This window comes from Girardinichthys multiradiatus, chromosome 9 (genome assembly GCF_021462225.1).
Source record: "Girardinichthys multiradiatus isolate DD_20200921_A chromosome 9, DD_fGirMul_XY1, whole genome shotgun sequence".
Classification (NCBI taxonomy): domain Eukaryota; kingdom Metazoa; phylum Chordata; class Actinopteri; order Cyprinodontiformes; family Goodeidae; genus Girardinichthys; species Girardinichthys multiradiatus.
This window is the reverse complement of record NC_061802.1, coordinates 44,731,245-44,752,064: the sequence shown is the minus strand read 5'-3', so window position 1 is coordinate 44,752,064 and position 20,820 is coordinate 44,731,245. Positions and strand designations below refer to the sequence as shown.

General features: G+C 39.2%; 1 protein-coding gene across 1 annotated transcript in view; it reads left to right on the top strand.

Moving 5' to 3' along the window:
• Positions 1-20,820, top strand: part of LOC124873382 (inactive N-acetylated-alpha-linked acidic dipeptidase-like protein 2) — a 677,436-nt gene that overhangs the window by 602,362 nt on the left and 54,254 nt on the right. Inside the window, exon 15 of the mRNA XM_047373999.1 lies at positions 5,525-5,618. Coding sequence (XP_047229955.1) covers positions 5,525-5,618 — 94 coding nt within the window. The remainder of the gene's footprint in view (positions 1-5,524; positions 5,619-20,820) is intronic.

Here is a 20,820-nt window from a genome sequence, read left to right as displayed (position 1 = left end):
ATTAGGCTGTTAAAACATAAGTCTACCACAGTAACAAGAACAAGTTTGTTTGACACTGTTCTGCTTTCACTGAACATTGCTGCTGAATATGTGTTATGTCTGCAACAGAGGAGAGCCAACAAATAGGGATAAAAAAGGTTGATAGCAATTTTACAGCTGGATTTTACAGCTTTGACATAAACACAACAATATGGCAAATCCTAGAGGAAGGAAACAACCAGCTTGTAAACATAAAGAGATGTCCCTGGACTCTCATCCAGCATCGGAAGGGAGAGATGGATGGATGGATGGATGGATGGATGGATGGATGGAGGGAGGGAGGGAGGGAGGGATGGATGGATGGATGGAAAAGTTTAGACAAGGCATACATTTTAAGTTGTAAACAACTACACAGAAAGAATTCAGTGAATGATGTAAGTTTGGCCTCTAGGATTAGACTGTGTAAAGGATTTTTTTATTTTTGTTTGTCAGCTTCTGAATTCTTTAAGAGAGCCACAGCTGTCTCCTTGGTCTGTAAACCGAGTCAGTAGCAACCCACTTTCATATTTTGGCAGAAGAAAAACCACAATGCTTTTTGCATGAATGCATGAAGTGGCCATTAGACATAGTTGAAGTGAATTTTGGACATTTCCAGGGATGTGAAAAGAGTATTTGGCCAACTTCAAAAATTAACAAAGCACTTCTAAGCAAACAGCATAAAGAAGCCAGAATTACTCTAAATTAATTTGGCCATTTTCTGTACCCATTTGATACTGTTAGAGTTGCTGGGGTGCTGGAGCCAATACCAGCAGTCAGCAGGTCACCAGTCTAGGAAAACATGACATGTCTGCTGGTTTATACAAGAATTGTGGTGTATTAAACAGAAATATTAAAAAGATGAAAAAAATGGGTCTAAATTAATTTATATTTAAAGAAAAGGAGATTTAAAAAATCCATAGAAATTACTATGTTGTTTATTTTATATTTTCGAGATTTCTTTTATTTTGTCTTATGATGTTACCAAGAAACAAATAACATAATTTTCTGTTTCTATTGTGTCTTTCGAAATAAAAAGCATTTAAAGTAGGAACTGCACTTTCATAAAGCAGGGGAAAATAGGCTGCTCCATTAGCCTTTACAAATTAGAAAAGGAAAATAAAACTAAATGTGTATTTCTTTCAAAACCATAAACTTAATTTGTGCAAAAAAAAAATTCACAAAAATGACTATAGTAATACTATTATAATTAAGATAGTTTTAAAGCCTTTCACTTCAAAAGAACAGACTTCACTGAGTTCTCTGGGGAGTATCAGATCTCTGCATATTTCTTACCAACAGCTTTGACAGCAGGCATCCATCCTCATTCCTACTTGTCTTTCTATCCTCACAGTGTGTTCACAACATTTATTCTGCATTAAACAATGACAAATTGTCACCATTACCCAGACAGATCCTGTACCTGTACCTTTTCACATAGGGAAGCACTTTTTGCTCCAAGAAAACTTTTCCCGCGCTGCTCACACATGTGGCGGCAGCTGGACTGATGTAGATGAGAGCCTGTCAGCACAAGCAGACCTTCTGCATTTACAGGTCTACAACCAGGTGGTCTTGCAGTACTTTACTATGAAACGGCTAATTTGTGGAAAGTGTAGCATGGAATGAGTCCATGTTACAACACTTGAAAACTTTACATTAGTCCCATTTGCTGAAAATGTATAAAATATTATATATAACTTATCTGCCAAAATATTGGCAGATAAGTGATTTAAATGTAGTGAAGACTTCTTTAATTCTAACAAAATGTCTTTATGAGTCGATTCTGTCAACACAACAGGGCAACTCCAGAACTACAGGTCCTTCTCAAAATATTAGCATATTGTGATAAAGTTCATTATTTTCCATAATGTCATGATGAAAATTTTACATTCATATATTTTAGATTCATTGCACACTAACTGAAATATTTCAGGTCTTTTATTGTCTTAATACAGATGATTTTGGCATACAGCTCATGAAAACCCAAAATTCCTATCTCACAAAATTAGCATATCATTAAAAGGGTCTCTAAACGAGCTATGAACCTAATCATCTGGATCAACGAGTTAACTCTAAACACCTGCAAAAGATTCCTGAGGCCTTTAAAACTCCCAGCCTGGTTCATCACTCAAAACCCCAATCATGGGTAAGACTGCCGACCTGACTGCTGTCCAGAAGGCCACTATTGACACCCTCAAGCAAGAGGGTAAGACACAGAAAGAAATTTCTGAACGAATAGGCTGTTCCCAGAGTGCTGTATCAAGGCACCTCAGTGGGAAGTCTGTGGGAACGAAAAAGTGTGGCAGAAAACATTGCACAACGAGAAGAGGTGACCGGACCCTGAGGAAGATTGTGGAGAACGGCCAATTCCAGACCTTGGGGGACCTGCGGAAGCAGTGGACTGAGTCTGGAGTAGAAACATCCAGAGCCACCGTGCACAGGCGTGTGAAGGAAATGGGCTACAGGTGCCGCATTCCCCAGGTCAAGCCACTTTTGAACCAGAAACAGCGGCAGAAGCGCCTGACCTGGGCTACAGAGAAGCAGCACTGGACTGTTGCTCAGTGGTCCAAAGTACTTTTTTCGGATGAAAGCAAATTCTGCATGTCATTCGGAAATCAAGGTGCCAGAGTCTGGAGGAAGACTGGGGAGAAGGAAATGCCAAATTGCCAGAAGTCCAGTGTCAAGTACCCACAGTCAGTGATGGTCTGGGGTGCCGTGTCAGCTGCTGGTGTTGGTCCACTGTGTTTTATCAAGGGCAGGGTCAATGCAGCTAGCTATCAGGGGATTTTGAAGCACTTCATGCTTCCATCTGCTGAAAAGCTTTATGGAGATGAAGATTTCATTTTTCAGCACGACCTGGCACCTGCTCACAGTGCCAAAACCACTGGTAAATGGTTTACTGACCATGGTATCACTGTGCTCAATTGGCCTGCCAAATCTCCTGACCTGAACCCCATAGAGAATCTGTGGGATATTGTGAAGAGAACGTTGAGAGACTCAAGACCCAACACTCTGGATGAGCTAAAGGCCACTATTGAAGCATCCTGGGTCTCCATAAGACCTCAGCAGTGCCACAGACTGATTGCCACGCCGCATTGAAGCAGTCATTTCTGCAAAAGGATTCCCGACTAAGTATTGAGTGCATAACTGTACATGATTATTTGAAGGTTGACGTTTTTTGTATTAAAAACACTTTTCTTTTATTGGTCGGATGAAATATGCTAATTTTGTGAGATAGGAATTTTGGGTTTTCATGAGCTGTATGCCAAAATCATCCGTATTAAGACAATAAAAGACCTGAAATATTTCAGTTAGTGTGCAATGAATCTAAAATATATGAATGTTAAATTTTCATCATGACATTATGGAAAATAATTAACTTTATCACAATATGCTAATATTTTGAGAAGGACCAGTACTTCCTTTCTTCATAAGAAGAGTCTGAAACATGACAGGAAGTCTAGTATTAACACCATACATACATACAGTACAGACCAAACGTTTGGACACACCTTCTCATTCAAAGAGTTGTCTTTATTTTCATGACTATGAATATTGTAACTTCACACTGAAGGCATCAAAGCTATGAACTAACACATGTGGAATTATATGCTGAACAAAAAAGTGTGAAACAACTGAAAATATGTCTTATATTCTAGGTTCTTCAAAGTAGCCACCTTTTGCTTTGATTACTGCTACGCACACTCTCGGCATTCTGTTGATGAGCTTCAAGAGGTAGTCACCTGAAATGGTGTTCACTTCACAGGTGTGCCCTGTCAGGTTTAATAAGTGGGATTTCAAGCCTTATAAATGGGGTTGGGACCATCATTTGTGTTGTGCAGGAGGTGGATACAGTACACAGCTGATAGTCCTACTGAATATACTGTTAGAATTTGTATTATGGCAAGAAAAAAGCAGCTATGTAAAGAAAAACAAGTGACCATCATTACTTTAAGAAATGAAGGTCAGTCAGTCCGAACAATTGGAAAAACTTTGAAAGTGTCCCCAAGTGCAGTCGCAAAAATCATCAAGCGCTACAAAGAAACTGGCTCACATGAGGACCGCCCCAGGAAAGGAAGACCAAGGGTCACCTCAGCTGCGGACGATAAGTTCATCCGATTCACCAGCCTCAGAAATCGCAGGTTAACAGCAGCTCAGATTAGAGAACAGGTCAATGCCACACAGAGTTCTAGCAGCAGACACATCTCTAGAACAACTGTTAAGAGGAGACTGTGTGAATCAGGCCTTCATGGTAAAATAGCTGCTAGGAAACCACTGCTGAAGACAGGCAACAAACAGAAGAGACTTGTTTGGACTAAAGAACACAAGGAATGGACATTAGACCAGTGGAAATCTGTGCTTTGGTCTGATGAGTCCAAGTTTGAGATCTTTGGTTCCAACTACCGTGTCTTTGTGTTGCGCAGAAGAAGTGAACAGATGGACTCTACATGCCTGGTTCCCACCGTGAAGCATGGAGGAGGAGATGTGATGGTGTGGGGGTGCTTTGCTGGTGACACTGTTGGGGATTTATTCAAAATTGAAGGCATACTGAACCAGCATGGCCACCACAGCATCTTGCAGTGGCATGCTATTCCATCCGGTTTGCGTTTAGTTGGACCATCATTTATTCTTCAACAGGACAATTACCCCAAACACACCTCCAGGCTGTGTAAGGGCTATTTGACCAAGAAGGAGAGTGATGGGGTGCTGCGCCAGATGACCTGGCCTCCACAGTCACCAGACCTGAACCCAATTGAGATGGTTTGGGGTGAGCTGGACCGCAGAGTGAAGGGAAAAGGGCCAACAAGTGCTAAGCATCTCTGGGAACTCCTTCAAGACTGTTGGAAAACCATTTCAGGTGACTACCTCTTGAAGCTCATCAACAGAATGCCAAGTGTGTGTGGAGCAGTAATCGAAGCAAAAGGTGGCTACTTTGAAGAACCTAGAATATAAGACATATTTTCAGTTGTTTCACACTTTTTTGTTCAGTATATAATTTCACATGTTAATTCATAGTTATGATGCCTTCAGTGTGAAGCTACAATATTCATAGTCATGAAAATAAAGAAAACTCTTTGAATGAGAAGGTGTGTCCAAACGTTTGGTCTGTACTATAGTACTCATAATACTGCCTTACACATACTTCAATAGACAACTGAAATCAATCAAGATCACTTTGTTGGACAGACTTCAGTTTGTTTCCATATTTTGAGGTTTTTTGACAGCCCTATGAGACTGTGTTAAACTGATTAGACATGATATTATCCCAGTGAAAATGAAGCAGATGCGATACTGAAACTAGAAAGAAAACACACATTTTTTAGCTGCTGAGATAAAATGTTACATTACCTTTGTCCCAACTGTAAATTTAGATGTCTCCAGACCATAATGGTCTTGGAGTTTTTTATGTCTTTTAAACTAATCACACTGAATTTTGCTGCTAATATAAAATGATGAATGAATAAAGTAAACTGACATGATTTGCTTTTCTTGGTGACTGCTTCTGCAGATGACAGCTGAAGCCATTCTGCGCCTGGTCAACGATCCTGTGCTGCCTTTCTATCCTCTGGACATTGTGCTGGATGTTCAAAACAAACTCAAAGGTAACACATGATTAAAAGAATAACAGTGCGCATACTGGACTCACGCTGAAACCAACTGGTGCATGCAGTGTCATTTACAGCTTTGGACTGGAATATTTCCCACAGGTATTGATTGAGACTAAAACAGACATAAGAAAATAAATGGAAGAGAACATTCGACTGTTTATGCATGAGCTGTTGCTTTAATAAGACATTGATTTCAAGAAATAGTTTTACCAATGCAAACGGCTCTTGTACTGAATGAAATTATGCTGGATATAAAAAAAGCATAAATGTGGCAAAAGAACACAAAAGAACTAAACAACAACTTAAGACATTTGTCCCCAAACACTGCATTGGATCTTTTCACCACTATTACACATTTTGTTTTTCAGCTGAATTACCCAGGACAAATATCACCCTATATGGAAAAGGTTTTAAAAAGATTTAAATTAATTCAGTTTTGTTTATATAGCGCCAATTCACAACATATGTCATCTCAAGGCATTTTACAAAGTCGATTCAATTGAATCTTACAGATTTCAAGTCAGGCGCATACATTCCAATTAATCCTAGTTATCAAACAGTGCAGTCAGATTCAGTTATTTATTCAAATTGGTTAAAAGTTTTTCTATCTAAGGAAACCAAACAAATTGCATCGAGTCAGTGACTTGTAGCATTCACCTCTCATGGATGAGCATGTAGAGACAGTGGACAGTCACTGGCGTTGACTTTGCAGCAATCCCTCATACTGAGTATGCATGTAGCGACAATGGAGAGGAAAAACTCCCTTTTAACAGGAAGAAACCTCCAGCAGAACCAGGCTCAGTGTGAGCGGCCATCTGCCATGACCTACTGGGGTTTAAGAGAACAGAGCAGAGACAGAAAAAGAACACAGAACCACTGATCCAGGAGTACTTTCTATGGGAAAGAAAAGTGAAACGTTAATGGTTATAGCTCCTTTAGAGGCCTCATTTAGGAGAGAAACACAGCTAAGCAGATGAACTCTGAGCCAGTTTTCAAGTCTAGAGTATGAACGAGAGCACATACAGATAGTCACAATAGAAGCCAGTACCTATACAAAGGAGTGTTAGAGTTAGAAAGCTGATAAACACAGACAAGTGTAAAATAAGACACAAGGCGAACCAAGTAAGTTTGACTTGCAAGGGTGAGACAGTCCTGTGCCAGAACAGCAACTTCCTTCTCACAAAGGGAAAATTCTTGCACCAGCCTTTTATTTAAAACTCACATTCAAACAAGCAAAAAGCGGGAATCGGTTCAGCCAATTCTTACAGAGATTTCAAGTGTAGTCATTCCCATATATGGTATAAGATCGTCATGTCCAGGGAGTGATCCACTCCAGACCGCATTCCTTAACCTTCCACGAACACTTTTTCACACCAAAAAAAGCAATCATAGGAATCAGAAATCATCTTAACTATAGTAGAACTTCAGATATAAAGAGAGTGAAAGTGGTCCAGCAGCCTAAGCCTATAGCAGCATAACTACAGAGATAGCTCAGGATAACCTAAGCCTCTCTAACTATAAGCTTTATTAAAAAGGAAAGTTTTAAGCCTAGCCTTAAAAGTAGACAGGGTGTCTGCCTCACGGACTAAAACTGGGAGCTGGTTCCACAGGAGAGGAGCCTGATAACTAAAAGATCTGCCACCAATTCTAGTTCTAGAGACTCTAGGAACCACCAGTAAACCTGCAGTCTGAGAACGAAGTGCTCTGTTAGGAATATTTTGAACAATCAGATCTCTGATGTATGATGGAGCTAAATCATTAAAGGATTTATATGTGAGGAGGAGAATTTTAAATTCTATTCTGGATTTAACAGGGAGCCAATGAAGAGAAGCTAAAGTTGGGGAAATATGATCTCTCTTTTTAATTTTCATCAGAACTCTTGCTGCAGCATTTTGAATCAGCTGAAGGCTTTTAACTGCATTTTGTGGACATCCTGATAATAACAAATTACAATAGTCCAGCCTTGAAGTAACAAATGCATGGACTAGTTTTTCATTGTCACTCCTGGACAGGATATTTCTATTTTTGGGAATGTTCTGGAGATGAAAGAAGGAAATCCTAGAATCCTAGATATGTGAGGAGGAGAATTTTAAATTCTATTTTTTAGGGAGCCAATGAAGGGAAGCTGAACTCTTTTTAATTTTCATCAGAACAATTTCATCATTTATCATGGTTTCATTCTTTCACATTACAAAAACCTGGCATTTTCACAGGAGTGTGTAGACTTCAACGCCACTGCACCTTGAAAAAAGGCCTCAGGTGAAAACTGCAGACAGAATTTATCATTTACAAAATATACACCATCTGGAATAAGAAAACCAGTAAATATCTAAAGCTTATGGATAATATTGTATGAATTTGTTTTAAAATGAATTACGGTTTGCTGTTTTATCCACATATTAACTTTAGAAAGTGTCCCTCTGTGTGTTAGCTGCAAATATTTATTAACATATGTCTGCATATGCAACTTTCCCATTTCAAGTAAGCAGCCCCTTACTCTGAAGGAATCCTTGTGCAAATTTATATTGCCAAATATTCAGCAGTTAACATGCTGTACATGCTCTCGGCCCTGTAAGTAAAAATTTGCTTATTCAGTCACACTCCAAAAGCTTGCAAAGACTGTCCTTGAATATTAAGACGGCCCTTGAACAAGGATGAAAAAAATAGGCTTTGATGCCTGTAGCCTGCATGCTGTCATCATGCAAATTCAGAGTAAACAAACTGAAATGTTACTTGCATCAAGAAGTTTTCAAAAGTACTGGAGTTCTCAGTAGAGTTACAACTTGATATAGTCAGTGGAATATGCACTGTGGCAAATTCATTCTTCATCCCCGAGACAAAGTAAAATCTATAAAGCGAGGATTATCGATCATTTACGGACTATGATCTGAGATTTAAAGCGCTGGAGGTGAGCAGACAATCCTCCCGTAGCTCCAGCTCCAAATCTCATTCATTTTGTCACTAAAGCAATCACTCTATGCCTCAGGTTCACTGGCTCTGTCTAAGCATATACGCATTGTCCCATTAATGCCTAGATTGAGTGGTTATGCCTCCTCATCTGAGACTAATGGAAAGATTATAACCTGAGAGAGAAATGATTAGGATACCTGACTGTAGCCTCTATATCTGTTTCTTCATCACTTTGCCCCTGAGTGTTCCAACATGTCTGACCCTTGGTTTCTCTTCTCTTTTACTTTTATGTTTATGAAAGTGACAGTATTATAGTTAAAGCTGTAGCTTTTAGGTAATTGAAGCTCTTATATATATTGTTAACCCTTAGCTGCTCTTTATTTAATGCCTCTGTTCCAGCATTTAAAGATGGTAACAACTCTGAAGTCTGAGCTGGAAATGTTATCATTTCATGTAAAAATAAAGCATTTAGGACTGTACCTACCAAAGTTATGATGCACTAGTTGATTACTCTCTTGTGTAATCTTTTAAATACTCGAGTAATTGGGTGTAATGTGTGACATCAGATGTTCTTTGGTCCTGACTCCCGTTTCTGCACCAGAACCCTCCTATGCACATTCATATCCCAGCTGCAGCATCAGCTTAAAGGGTTTGTTTGTTCTTAAGAGATAATGCACTGAGCTTTAGCTGTGTGTTTGTTGTTCCCCATTTATGCATGCCAATCAATATTTTTTCTTTGTCTGTGTTCTTCGGATTTCCTGGCATCAAATCTATTTGAAACCAGACTAGCTTCTCAAAGAGATTCTAAGCAGGAAATGTAGAAATTCACCACATTGCAGTTCCTTCAAGAATGTATCAGCAGTGTTATAAGAGAATCTAGTTTCCTCTCAGATGATGTTAAAAATTGTGGCTGAAGATGCTCAGAGCCACCAGAGTGTTAACCTGTGAAGTACATTATTACTTAAAGATAACTTTCACATCTCTACTCCAGTTTGTAATGATTCAGGATTCTACATTTACCCATTGCCCTAACAGCAAGGGTGGTTTTGTCTCCTGTCAGCGCATCCATCTGCAAAGTTCTTGCTGACGTCACACTATCATCACACCATCATGTTCATGATCACGAGTGGAAAATAAAATAAATTTTTTCAATACATCCAGATGCTGATACAGAGGATTCTTAATCGGTTATCAAATGTCAGACATCAGTTATCCTGATTTCAAACATGATTCTGAGGAACCTAAGAAGTGCAACTTGATAGCATAAAAGTGTGACACCCATGATGAACAAATATATAACACAGACATATGGAAATGGCGGAGCAAGAAATCCAGTGAGACCCTTTAATCCAGAGAGCAATGTGGAAGCTCCTCATAGATGAACTCATAGATGGTGAATCGAATTACAATGTTTATTGCAACCAACAGTAATTAAGAAGAACCAGAGTTTTCTCATTGCAGAGAGCTCAGGAAACAAAGATTCACACATGCTGAATCAAGACCACACAAAGTCACAGGATCACTGAAAGATATTAGGACTGTGTTTCTGTATAGAGAGCCTCCAAACTATGATAACTTTAAGTTTTACTCATGGACATGCTCTCAAAATTTGCTTTTTGTGAATTAATCCCATTTACTACTGGTTTTATTATTTTTGGAACATTATTGAATAATTACTGAATCTGACTGAACTGTTTGATAGGATTAATCGGAATGTACAGTACTGTGCAAAAGTTTTAGGAAGGTCTTAAACAATGCTGTAAACAAAGAATACTTTCTAAAATATAAGTGTCAATCATTTATTTTCATCAATCAACAAAATGCAGTGAATGAACAAAAGAGAAATCTAAATCAAATCAATATTTGGTGTGACTAGCCTTTGCCTTCAAAACATCATCAATTCTTCTAGGTACACTTGCTCACAGCTTTTAAAGGAACTCGGCTGGGAGGTTGTTCCAAACATTTTGAAGAACCAACCACAGATCTTGTGTGGATGTATGTTTTTTCACATCCTTCTGTCTCTTCATGTAATCCCAGACTATCATGATCTGCTACGTTAGTGTTTTGTGTTTGTTTTCTTTTCTCAGTCAGTCATTTTTCTGTTCATCCAGGTCATTAGATTACTTTTGTTGGTTGTTACTCCCTAGATTCTTGTGTTTTGTGTGTTTGTTTAAATGTTCCTATAGATCTGTTTTTCCCTTGGTTTTGTTATTTAGTCTAGTTTCCTTCTTTTCTGCTCAGTTCCTCGTGTCCTTGCTCTCTGCTCAAAAGTTTAAGACAAATTCCTTCTGTCTCCCTGCAGCCTGTTCCACACCCGTGTCATGCTTCCCCTGATTACCTGACTCCCTGTTTCATTGGTTCACACTATACTTCCATCAGTGTCTTCCTGGTTTTCATTGTTCCTCGCTGGTTCCTCCTGTTTACATCCCTGTTGCTACCTGGCTCCATGTCCATGTCTGTGTCCCTGTTCTGGCCTTCCAATGTAAGTTGTTATTATTATTATTATTATTATTAAAAGAAGAAACCTTTCTACTCACTATGCGACTCACGAGCGTCAGTCTACACATTGGTCCAAACAAACCACAAGTTTTTACACAGACACTCAATGATGTTGAGATCAGGGCTCTGTGGGGGCCGTACCATCACTTCCAGTAATTCTTGTTCTTTAAAGCATTCTTTGTTTACAGTATTTTTTGCACACCTGGCTAAAACCTTTGCACAGTACTGCATGTACCCGACTTGAAGTCTGTATGATTCGATTGAATCAACTTTGTAAAGTGCCTCGAGACGACGTGTTGTGAATTGGCACTATATAAATAAAAGTGAACTGAACTGAACTGAACTGAACTGAATTGAATGGAATTGAATTGAATTGAATTGAAGGAACGTTTTGACTTCATCTTCCTAAGCCTTCCTTAGCTTTTTTGTCATGTAACCTTTCGCATCTGAAGACACTTTTTAAATGCATTACTTTAGGTTGCTTTTGGCCAAAAAAGTATATATTTATTTTGAGAATAACATGATGCTCTTAGATAAACAGCTTCTTTCTGCTGCCGGGAGATACAACAGGAATCACGCTGATTTTTTACTAAACACATCACGCATTTTTAATATATGGACACTGATCATTAGGTCAAAATGATTTTATGATCAGAAATCACCAATATTTTTTTCTCCACTGAGTAAATGTCATCAGATTAAAGGTTGGATATTTCTTTCTGTGTTAGATCATGCTTCTGCAGTAAAAAAATTAATTAATTAATTAATTATAACTTTCACTTGCTATGCATTTTCACACATCTTGTCAATAATTCTAAAATTGCAACTGTCCCATCTTTTGGAGGGAAACAATCAGATTAATCAGTCTGTGCATAAGATAAATAAGAATGAGGCATGAATATTGCTGCTGCTTGGTTGTGACCTCAAAGCGGATCTTGGAATAGGTTTTATTTTAATTGCACACCCTTCATAATTTGACATCCTGTCATTGCACTTTATAGCATACAGTTATTCATGCTTACAATTGGTTTTATTATTCTCATCAGGCGCAAGTATAAGAGAGGCCACTGTGAGAGATTTTGGAATTTTTATTGCGGTTATTAAATTTCATTCTGTGTGGCATTGTAAATGTCGAATTTAAAATTGGCCTTTAACAAAGTTGCACATATTCTCAATGCTTTTTAACCCGACAGCAACTTCTATGCAACAGCTGGGCACAGATTTAATCTCCGTGCTGCTTTAAAATACAGAGAACCCAAGATGGAATAAAATAACTTTAGAAATGGGTAGTAAAGAGAATGCCTTACTGTGCTGTGTAGTTAGTAACCGATAGTGAAGTTTAATGGATAAATTCAATTTACATGCGTTCATAGTGCCAGTTTTAAACAAACGTCATATCAAGGCTCGTTAAAAGACAAGCAAATCCAGTTACCATAATCCTATATAGAAATTAATAATTAAATCAATGCATTCAATCCATGCACATTTATTTGCATACAGTCCAAATGTATCCTAGTTATACAATACAGTCAAACTCAGTTAATGATGCCAATTGGTTAAAAGTTACTTTTCCACCTATTGCATCGTCAAGTTGTTAATTTTGCAGCAACCATTCCTCCTAAGCAAGCATGTGGCAAAAGTGGACAGTAATACCTCCCTTTTTACAAGGAGAAGTACTAGCTCAGGAGTACTTTCTATGGGAAGGAGAAACTAATGGCCCTTTTCCACTAGTCCGTACTGAGCACGGTTCGGTACGGCTCTATTTGCTTTTATGGTTTTTCTAATAATAACGGTTATGTGTAAACATTACTATTTTTAGAGCCATGCTGAAAACGTGATTTTAGAAGACTGTTGGTCACTGATTGGGTTAGGGGGCTCTGCAACTTTTTCATAACTAACATCTTCAACCATTAAGTTATTGTAGGCTGGGCTTATTACTTTTTTGGACTGTGGGTCCATCTTGCTAATGACAATCATGGCCACATTCAGATGGTACTCAATGGTAATGGAAAATGAAACAAACTGTGTAGAGACAACCTGAACCCAACCTACCAGACAAGTAGAGTAGGTACTAATGAAATAAGGGGAAGAAGTACACAGATTTAATGGTAGCAGTGACTCCATTAGTGGCATCATCTAGAAGAGAACAAAACAAAGAAGGTCTAAACCAAGGGTGGACTCTGTGGGCTGAAAAGTGCATAAATCTTAAGGCAAAACACCTGTGAGTTTTTGAGTTAACAGCAGAGGTTTTAGACACTAGCTCAGTAGTTTAACTGCAAAACATTTGAACAATGTGTGATTGGAAATTTAATAAATTAATGTTTAGCCCATTAGGTTCACAGGAATGGCCTGTTCCAGCAGAGAGTGTAACAAATATTAACTGAGTTGTATGTAAAAAAAAGTCAGGCACACAGGAAACCGGCTGTGAATGTTAAAGTTTTAATGTAAAAGCTTGAGCACCTTTTTGGTTTTTTATTTTATTTTACATCTTACAAGAATAATTCCTTTAGAGCACAATAGAGTAGTCAGTTTTATTTTTAGTTTTTTTTGTTAAACATTATCACAAACTTGAATAAGGAAGTATTTGTACTTTTATAAGCTTATAATGCAAAATTCTGCTAACCTTACGTGTTCTGTTCTGTTTTTACAGAAGAAAATGCTTGAAGCTGTTTTCACCTGAGTTGTTATAATGACAGCAAAGAACATAATACAAAAATGTATGTATGCAGAAATTTAACTTCAATGTTATGAAATAACTATGAGGTCAAGCAACTTAAAAGGTTTTAAACATTAAAATGTAATAACAACATAATATATATTAGAACATTTAGAAAGTATAATGTTCAATTTCACCACATACCAGGTATTATTATTATCAGTTTTGTCCACTTAAAAACCTTATAGAACCACCCAACAGGGCAGCTGGTATAAAAGATCTTAAAAAAAACTCTCCAAACTGCTACCAACCGGGTGAAAGCCCCCTGCCAGAGCTGCCTTGTGGAGGTGCTGAGGGTCTCTGCAGAGTTGATACAGAGTGGCTTAAAACAATAGTGGCCAGGTGGTGTGCACCAAGTAGCGTCCGGAACTCGCCACTAGTGGAGACTATGTGCTCACACCTTTATGCTTATCCTAACCAGTGTTGGGAACGTTACGTTATAGTTACTACTAACTGAGTTAGTAACTCAGTTACTGTACTATCAAAGTAACTAGTAACTAGGCAAAGTAACTATTCAGTTACTTTTTAGAATCTAAAACAATGTTACAAGTTGCTGACCAGAAAAATCATGCCTTTTCTGTTGGCACGGTGTAGGATTGTCAGAGCTCACGCTGGGCACAGCAGGGCTCGGGTTGTTAGCCACAAGTGTTGTGGAAGGGTCAGACGCTGCGAGGTGCTTCATAAGGTTGGAGTTGCTGGTCACGGACGTGAATAATTTCTTTGTTCCCAGACATAACTTGCAAATCAAATTTTTGCCTTTAACTTCAACAAACGTGAAATATTGCCTATACTTCCAACCTTTGAACACTGTCTTTGAATTTACAAGACTTCCCTCCATCGTCATGTTTCTCTCTTGCTGTTGGTTTACTCTGTCTGTGTGGTGAAAACCTGACTACCTGATGACTTCTCAGCCAATCGGCGTCACGTATGCTGCTATTTGTCCGTGCCTCCTCCCCCACTTCCCCACCTCCTGCTTTTTTCTTGAAGAGATTTCAAAAACACTCACTGTCTCTGCGGGAGCTAAGCACATCTCTCCGCCACAGCAGACTGTCTCTTATTAAACCCCGGTTATTGAGTTGTAGTAACAGGTCGTGTTACATTGTAAACTTCATAACGGCGTTACTGAAATGAGAAAAGTAATTAGTTAGATTACTCCGTTACAGAAAAAGTAACGCAGTTACTAATGGCGTTATTTTCCCAACACTGATACTAACACAGTCAATACAGTACTATGCACTTATTTGGTTTAGTGTTGTCTTATTGGGGATTGTCAGAGATGTGTCGGGCTGACCATGGACCTCGTGGACCAGCCCAGGCTCAGGTGGGGGCGCTTCCTCCTGACCTTTTTCGGGATGTCTTACTGGGTGGCATTACAAGGTGCCCTACAGTGGTTTGTAAAAGTATTCATACTCCTTGAACATTTCCACATATTGTTACATTACAGCTACAAACATAAATATGTTTTATTGGAATTTTATATAAAGACCAACACAAAGTGGTATACAATTGTGAGCCCACCTGTGTGTAATCTAATCTCAGTACACATACAGCTGCTCTGTGACGGCCTCAGAGGTTGGTTAAGAGAATATTGGGGAGCAAACAGCATCATGAAGCCCGAGGAACACATCAGACAGGTCACGGATAAGTTGTGAGGATGCTTAAAGCAGACTTAGGCTATAAAAAGATTTCCCTGGCTTTGAACATCTCACAGAGCACTGTTCAATCCATCATCTGGAAATGAAGAGAGTGTGGCACAAGACCCAGACAAGGCCGTCCACCTAAACTTACAGGCCGGACATGGAGAGCACTGATCAGAGATGCAGCCAAGAGGCCCATGGTGACACTGGATGAACTGCAGAAATCCACAGCTCAGGTAGGGGAATCTGTCCACAGAACAACTATTAGCTGTGCACTGCACAAATGTGGTCTTCATAGAAGAGAGGCGAGAAGAAAGCCATTGTTAAAAGAAAACAATAAGAAATTCAATTTGCAGTTGGCCGGACACCATGTTGGGGACACAGCAAACATGTGGAAGAAGGTGTTTCGGTCAGACGAGACCAAAACTGAACTTTTTGCCCAAAATGCAAAACACTATGTGTACTAACAATGCACACCACTGTGAACATACCATCCCCACTGTCAAATAGGGTGGTAGCAGCATCGTGCTCTGGGGATGCTTCTCTTCAGCAGGGGCAGGGCAGGTGGTCAGTTTCTATGGGATGATGGATGGAGCCAAATATGGGGCAATGTTGAAAGAAAACCTGTCGGTGTCTGCAAGAGACTTAAGACTGGGGCGGAGGTTCACCTTCCAGGAGGACAACGACCCTAAACATAAAGCCTGGGCTACAATGGAATGGTTTAAAACAAAACATTCATGTGTTAGAATGGCCCAGTCAAAGTCCAGACCTAAACCCAATCGAGAATATGTGGCAAGATCCTAAAACTGCTGTTCATAAACGCTTTCCATCTAAGCTGACTGAGCTCGAGCTGTTTTTTAAAGAAGAATTTACAAAACTTTTAGTCACTGGAAGAGGTAGATACATACCCTAAAAGACTTACAGCTGTGATTGCAGCAAACGGTGGTTCCACAAAGTGTTGACTCAGGGTAACGGAATACTTTTGTACAATGCCCTTTTCAGTTTTTATTTGTAAAAAATAAATAAATCAGGTATAATTTTAATTCCAATTCACAATTGTATACCACTTTGTGTTGGGCTTTCTCATATAATTCCAATAAAATATATTTGTGATTGTAATGTGACAATATGTGGAAAAGTTCAAGGGGTATGAATACTTTTACAAGTCACTGTATCTTGCTCTGTCCTTCTGACCCTTGGTCGAACCCAGGCTTGTGCATGCCTGAAGGGTTGGAGGATCTAAGGGGGTTGTCCCTCTTTGGTGCTGGTGGTCTTGCTGCCAGATTCTTGTTCAGAACCTTGTCTACAGAGGTGACCTTGCTCTGTACTTGACCTGCATCGGGGAAAGTTGCTGGTTTGGGGGACGAGGTTCGGTTCATTGTTCCCTGTGCCCCTTCTGCCTGATCTTTAGCTGCTACTCCTGTGCTTTGCTGCCACTGCCACTGCATGATAAAGCCTGTTTCCACTCTGACAGAGAGCAGTGGCGCAATCTTAGTAGATCCCTCGCAACATGCCCACTATTTGAACATGCAATAGTTTTTTGCACATGCAATTTTGCACAATATTTGAAATTTTAATAAATCAGACCTTTTTGTCTTGTTTATTATATTGTAATGTATACCTTAAATTTAATATCTTTACTATTTACAATAGAAAACAAAGGTTTGAAATGTCGATTTAGAATTTTTTTCCCAATATTATTCATAGTTATCTATCTTAGTGTGAGGTACTAACAGTATCGATCAACATGAGCTCATTTAAATCACCAAATATCATCTGTTCAGCCTTTTAAATAACAGTTTCCCTTATTTGTCTGTAAAATAGCCTTTGGTCTAGTTTGGTCTAACCTCCTGTAATTCTGTGTGGTCATATGGATTACAATCAGGGCTGCTTTCGTTTGAAACAGCAGTTTTCAAAGAGAAGTGGAACAGATTACCCTCAGGTGTCTGGTGTAGCACTGCTTCAGTATACAATATTTTCAATCAAGTAGAATTAAAAAGTACAGGTCAATAAGTTCAATATTTTTTGTCACTAATTTCAGAAAGTGGAACTCACTTTTTATATAGATGTATTTCACAGAGTGAAATATTTGAAGTCTTTATTTCTTGTAATTCTGATGATTCTGGCTTACAGGTAGCAATAACCCAAAATTCAGTGTCTGGTAAAATTAAAATAGTTAGTTGTGCTTCCTTTTGCATGAACTATGAATGGCTAAAAATGAATGATGCACATCACCCTAACACATCGTCCCCATAATGAAACATGGTGGTGCCAGCATCATGCTGTGGGGAATGTTTTCTTTTGCAGGGACAGAGAAGCTGGTGAGAGTTAATGGGAAGATGGAGGGAGCTAGGGCAATCCTTGAAGAAAACGGGTTTGGGGCTGGGGCAGAGGTTCACCTTCCAGCAGGACAATGACCTCACACATACACCCAGACCTACAATGTAATGGTTTAGAACAAAGCATACTCACATGCTTGAATGGCCTAGTCAAAACTTAGACCGATATCCATATAAGAATCTGTAGTAAGACTGTAAAATGTATGTTTCCTGGCATTCTCCATCCAATCTGACAAAGCTTGTTATTTTTGCTTCTAAAATAGAAGAATTTCAATCTCTAGAAGCACAAAGCTGGTAAAAACCAAAAGACTTGCACCTGGTGACAATCAGTGCTCTTATTAACAGCAGTTTCGATCTTCAGGCCCTTATGGATAAACATTCAGCTCACATGACGATCGGGGGGAAAGAGTGTGGTTCTAGTTACTAAAGTAATAAAAAAAACTTAATGTCCAACAAACAGAGAGCAATTTAAAAACCCTAATATCATTTCTCAAGCATAGGTTTTTCAGTTCACAGTTGAGATGTGATGAAGAATATAATTTATCATCTAAATAACATTGTCAGAGCTCAAACCTCACTCATGTCTCGGTGCAGAGACAGTGCAGCACTTCTTTATTACCTGCAGGATTCACAGCTGAAATGTTGTGCTTCGGGTCAGAAAATGGTATTTTCGTTGTCTAGTGTTCTGCATCAGAATCAATCTTAAAATGCTTTTATTGGTTTAAAACCCAATAAACCAGTCTGGTCCTACCTATTTATTAGATTTACTTTTATTCCATGAACACCAAAAACCCACAGGCCTTAAATGTTAACCCAAAGTGAGACTAAGAACACACAAGTGAGGTGACTCTTTTGTTATTGTGACCCACATTGATGGAATAGGCTTCCATCTCACCTAAGGGCAGCAGAAAGTAATGATATTAGTTTTTTAAATAATCCCAATCACTGTTATATTTTGGCCCCTTTCAATATTAATCTCTGTTTATGCATCTACAGGGGTTGGACAATGAAACTGAAACACCTGGTTTTAGACCACAATAATTTATTAGTATGGTGTAGGGCCTCCTTTTGCGGCCAATACAGCGTCAATTCGTCTTGGGAATGACATATACAAGTCCTGCACAGTGGTCAGAGGGATTTTAAGCCATTCTTCTTGCAGGATAGTGGCCAGGTCACTACGTGATACTGGTGGAGGAAAACGTTTCCTGACTCACTCCTCCAAAACACCCCAAAGTGGCTCAATAATATTTAGATCTGGTGACTGTGCAGGCCATGGGAGATGTTCAACTTCACTTTCATGTTCATCAAACCAATCTTTCACCAGTCTTGATGTGTGTATTGGTGCATTGTCATCCTGATACACGGCACCGCCTTCAGGATACAATGTTTGAACCATTGGATGCACATGGTCCTCAAGAATGGTTCGGTAGTCCTTGGCAGTGACGCGCCCATCTAGCACAAGTATTGGGCCAAGGGAATGTTATGATATGGCAGCCCAAACCATCACTGATCCACCCCCATGCTTCACTCTGGGCATGCAACAGTCTGGGTGGTACGCTTCTTGGGGGCTTCTCCACACAGTAACTCTCCCGGATGTGGGGAAAACAGTAAAGGTGGACTCATCAGAGAACAATACATGTTTCACATTGTCCACAGCCCAAGATTCGATTCCCGGCCAGGGGTTTTTCTGCATGGAGTTTGCATGTTCTCCCCGTGCATGCGTGGGTTCTCACCGGGCACTCCGGCTTCCTCCCACAGTCCAAAGACATGCCTGTTAGGTTAATTGGTCACTCTAAATTGCCCTTAGTTGTATGAATGAGTGTGTGCATGGTTGTTTGTTTGTTGCCTTGTGATGGACTGGCGACCTGTCCAGGGTGTGCCCCGCCTCTCGCCCATAGACTGCCGGAGATAGGCACCAGCTCCCCCGTGACCCACTATGGAATAAGCGGTAGAAAATGACTGACTGACTGTTTCCTGTCATTTGTTTAGCAAAAACAAGGGCATTAATGTAATTAATTTCTTCCAGCTTTAATGCCATATTATCCATGCATTTGTGGGCGCATCAGTCCTGATTTATATATTTTATATTTTATTTTCATTTATTACAGCCAGGACAGAAAGTGATTCTCTAACATCAGCGCTGGTTGTTGCATCCAGATTGCATTAAATGTGTAACATTTCCTGAACGTTTTAAGTAATTCTGATGCAGTAGAGTAGACAATAACGTTTCCTGCTGTACTTGTGACTTTACAAAATGAAAACATGAATGTAACAGAAGGTAAGAGAAAGTGAGAAAATATAAATCTCATAATTGAAGAACATCCCAACAGATTGGGCTTCAGAAGGCAGAGGTTAATAAACAGAACACAAATAAATTAACTCTGTAAATAACATCCATTCTTGTGCATCATGGTTGAGGTCCACCAAGGCATTTCCCTCCTCCCTTGTTTGAGGATGAGGGAAGAACCAGTGGTCCACCACCATGCAAGGACCCGCCTCTCCATCTATCCTGGATATTGTGGTCATAGACCAAAAATACCAGGATGTGATGACGAGGTGGAAGAAATATCTATAACCTATTTAACTATTTAAGGAGTCCAAATTGTGCACCTTTCCTGAATTTAATGGGCATATATGTGCTGATGTGTAATTAGAGCTGTATTGCTGTTGCAACAGCAAAGGTTGTCTAAAAAAACTGCCATTAAGTTTAGATAGAACATTTTTCTGTTTCCTCACTTAATGAAAAGCTATGATTCTTTAACAGAAAAATTTAAAACTTGTGTACTTGCAAGAAAATCTGGTTTGTTTGTATCTGTAGAGATTAGTGTAATAATAGAAAATTTGCTGATGAATAAAAGCATCTCCTTGAGGGTCTTTTCTTGTTTCACCTTTCTTCTCCCTGCTGCTCTTATCGCAGGAGTCCAAGTCCCAACTGTATAGAGAAATGTAAACTCTCCCATGTATGTCCCTGGGTGTCAAAAGATAAGATGGATTACAACAATCAAACAATATTTCCTGAGTCCCAGCTGACTGTGAGGTGAGCCATTTAAATTTGTAGGAGAGAACAGCACTCGCAGTCTATTTCTGGCTCCTCC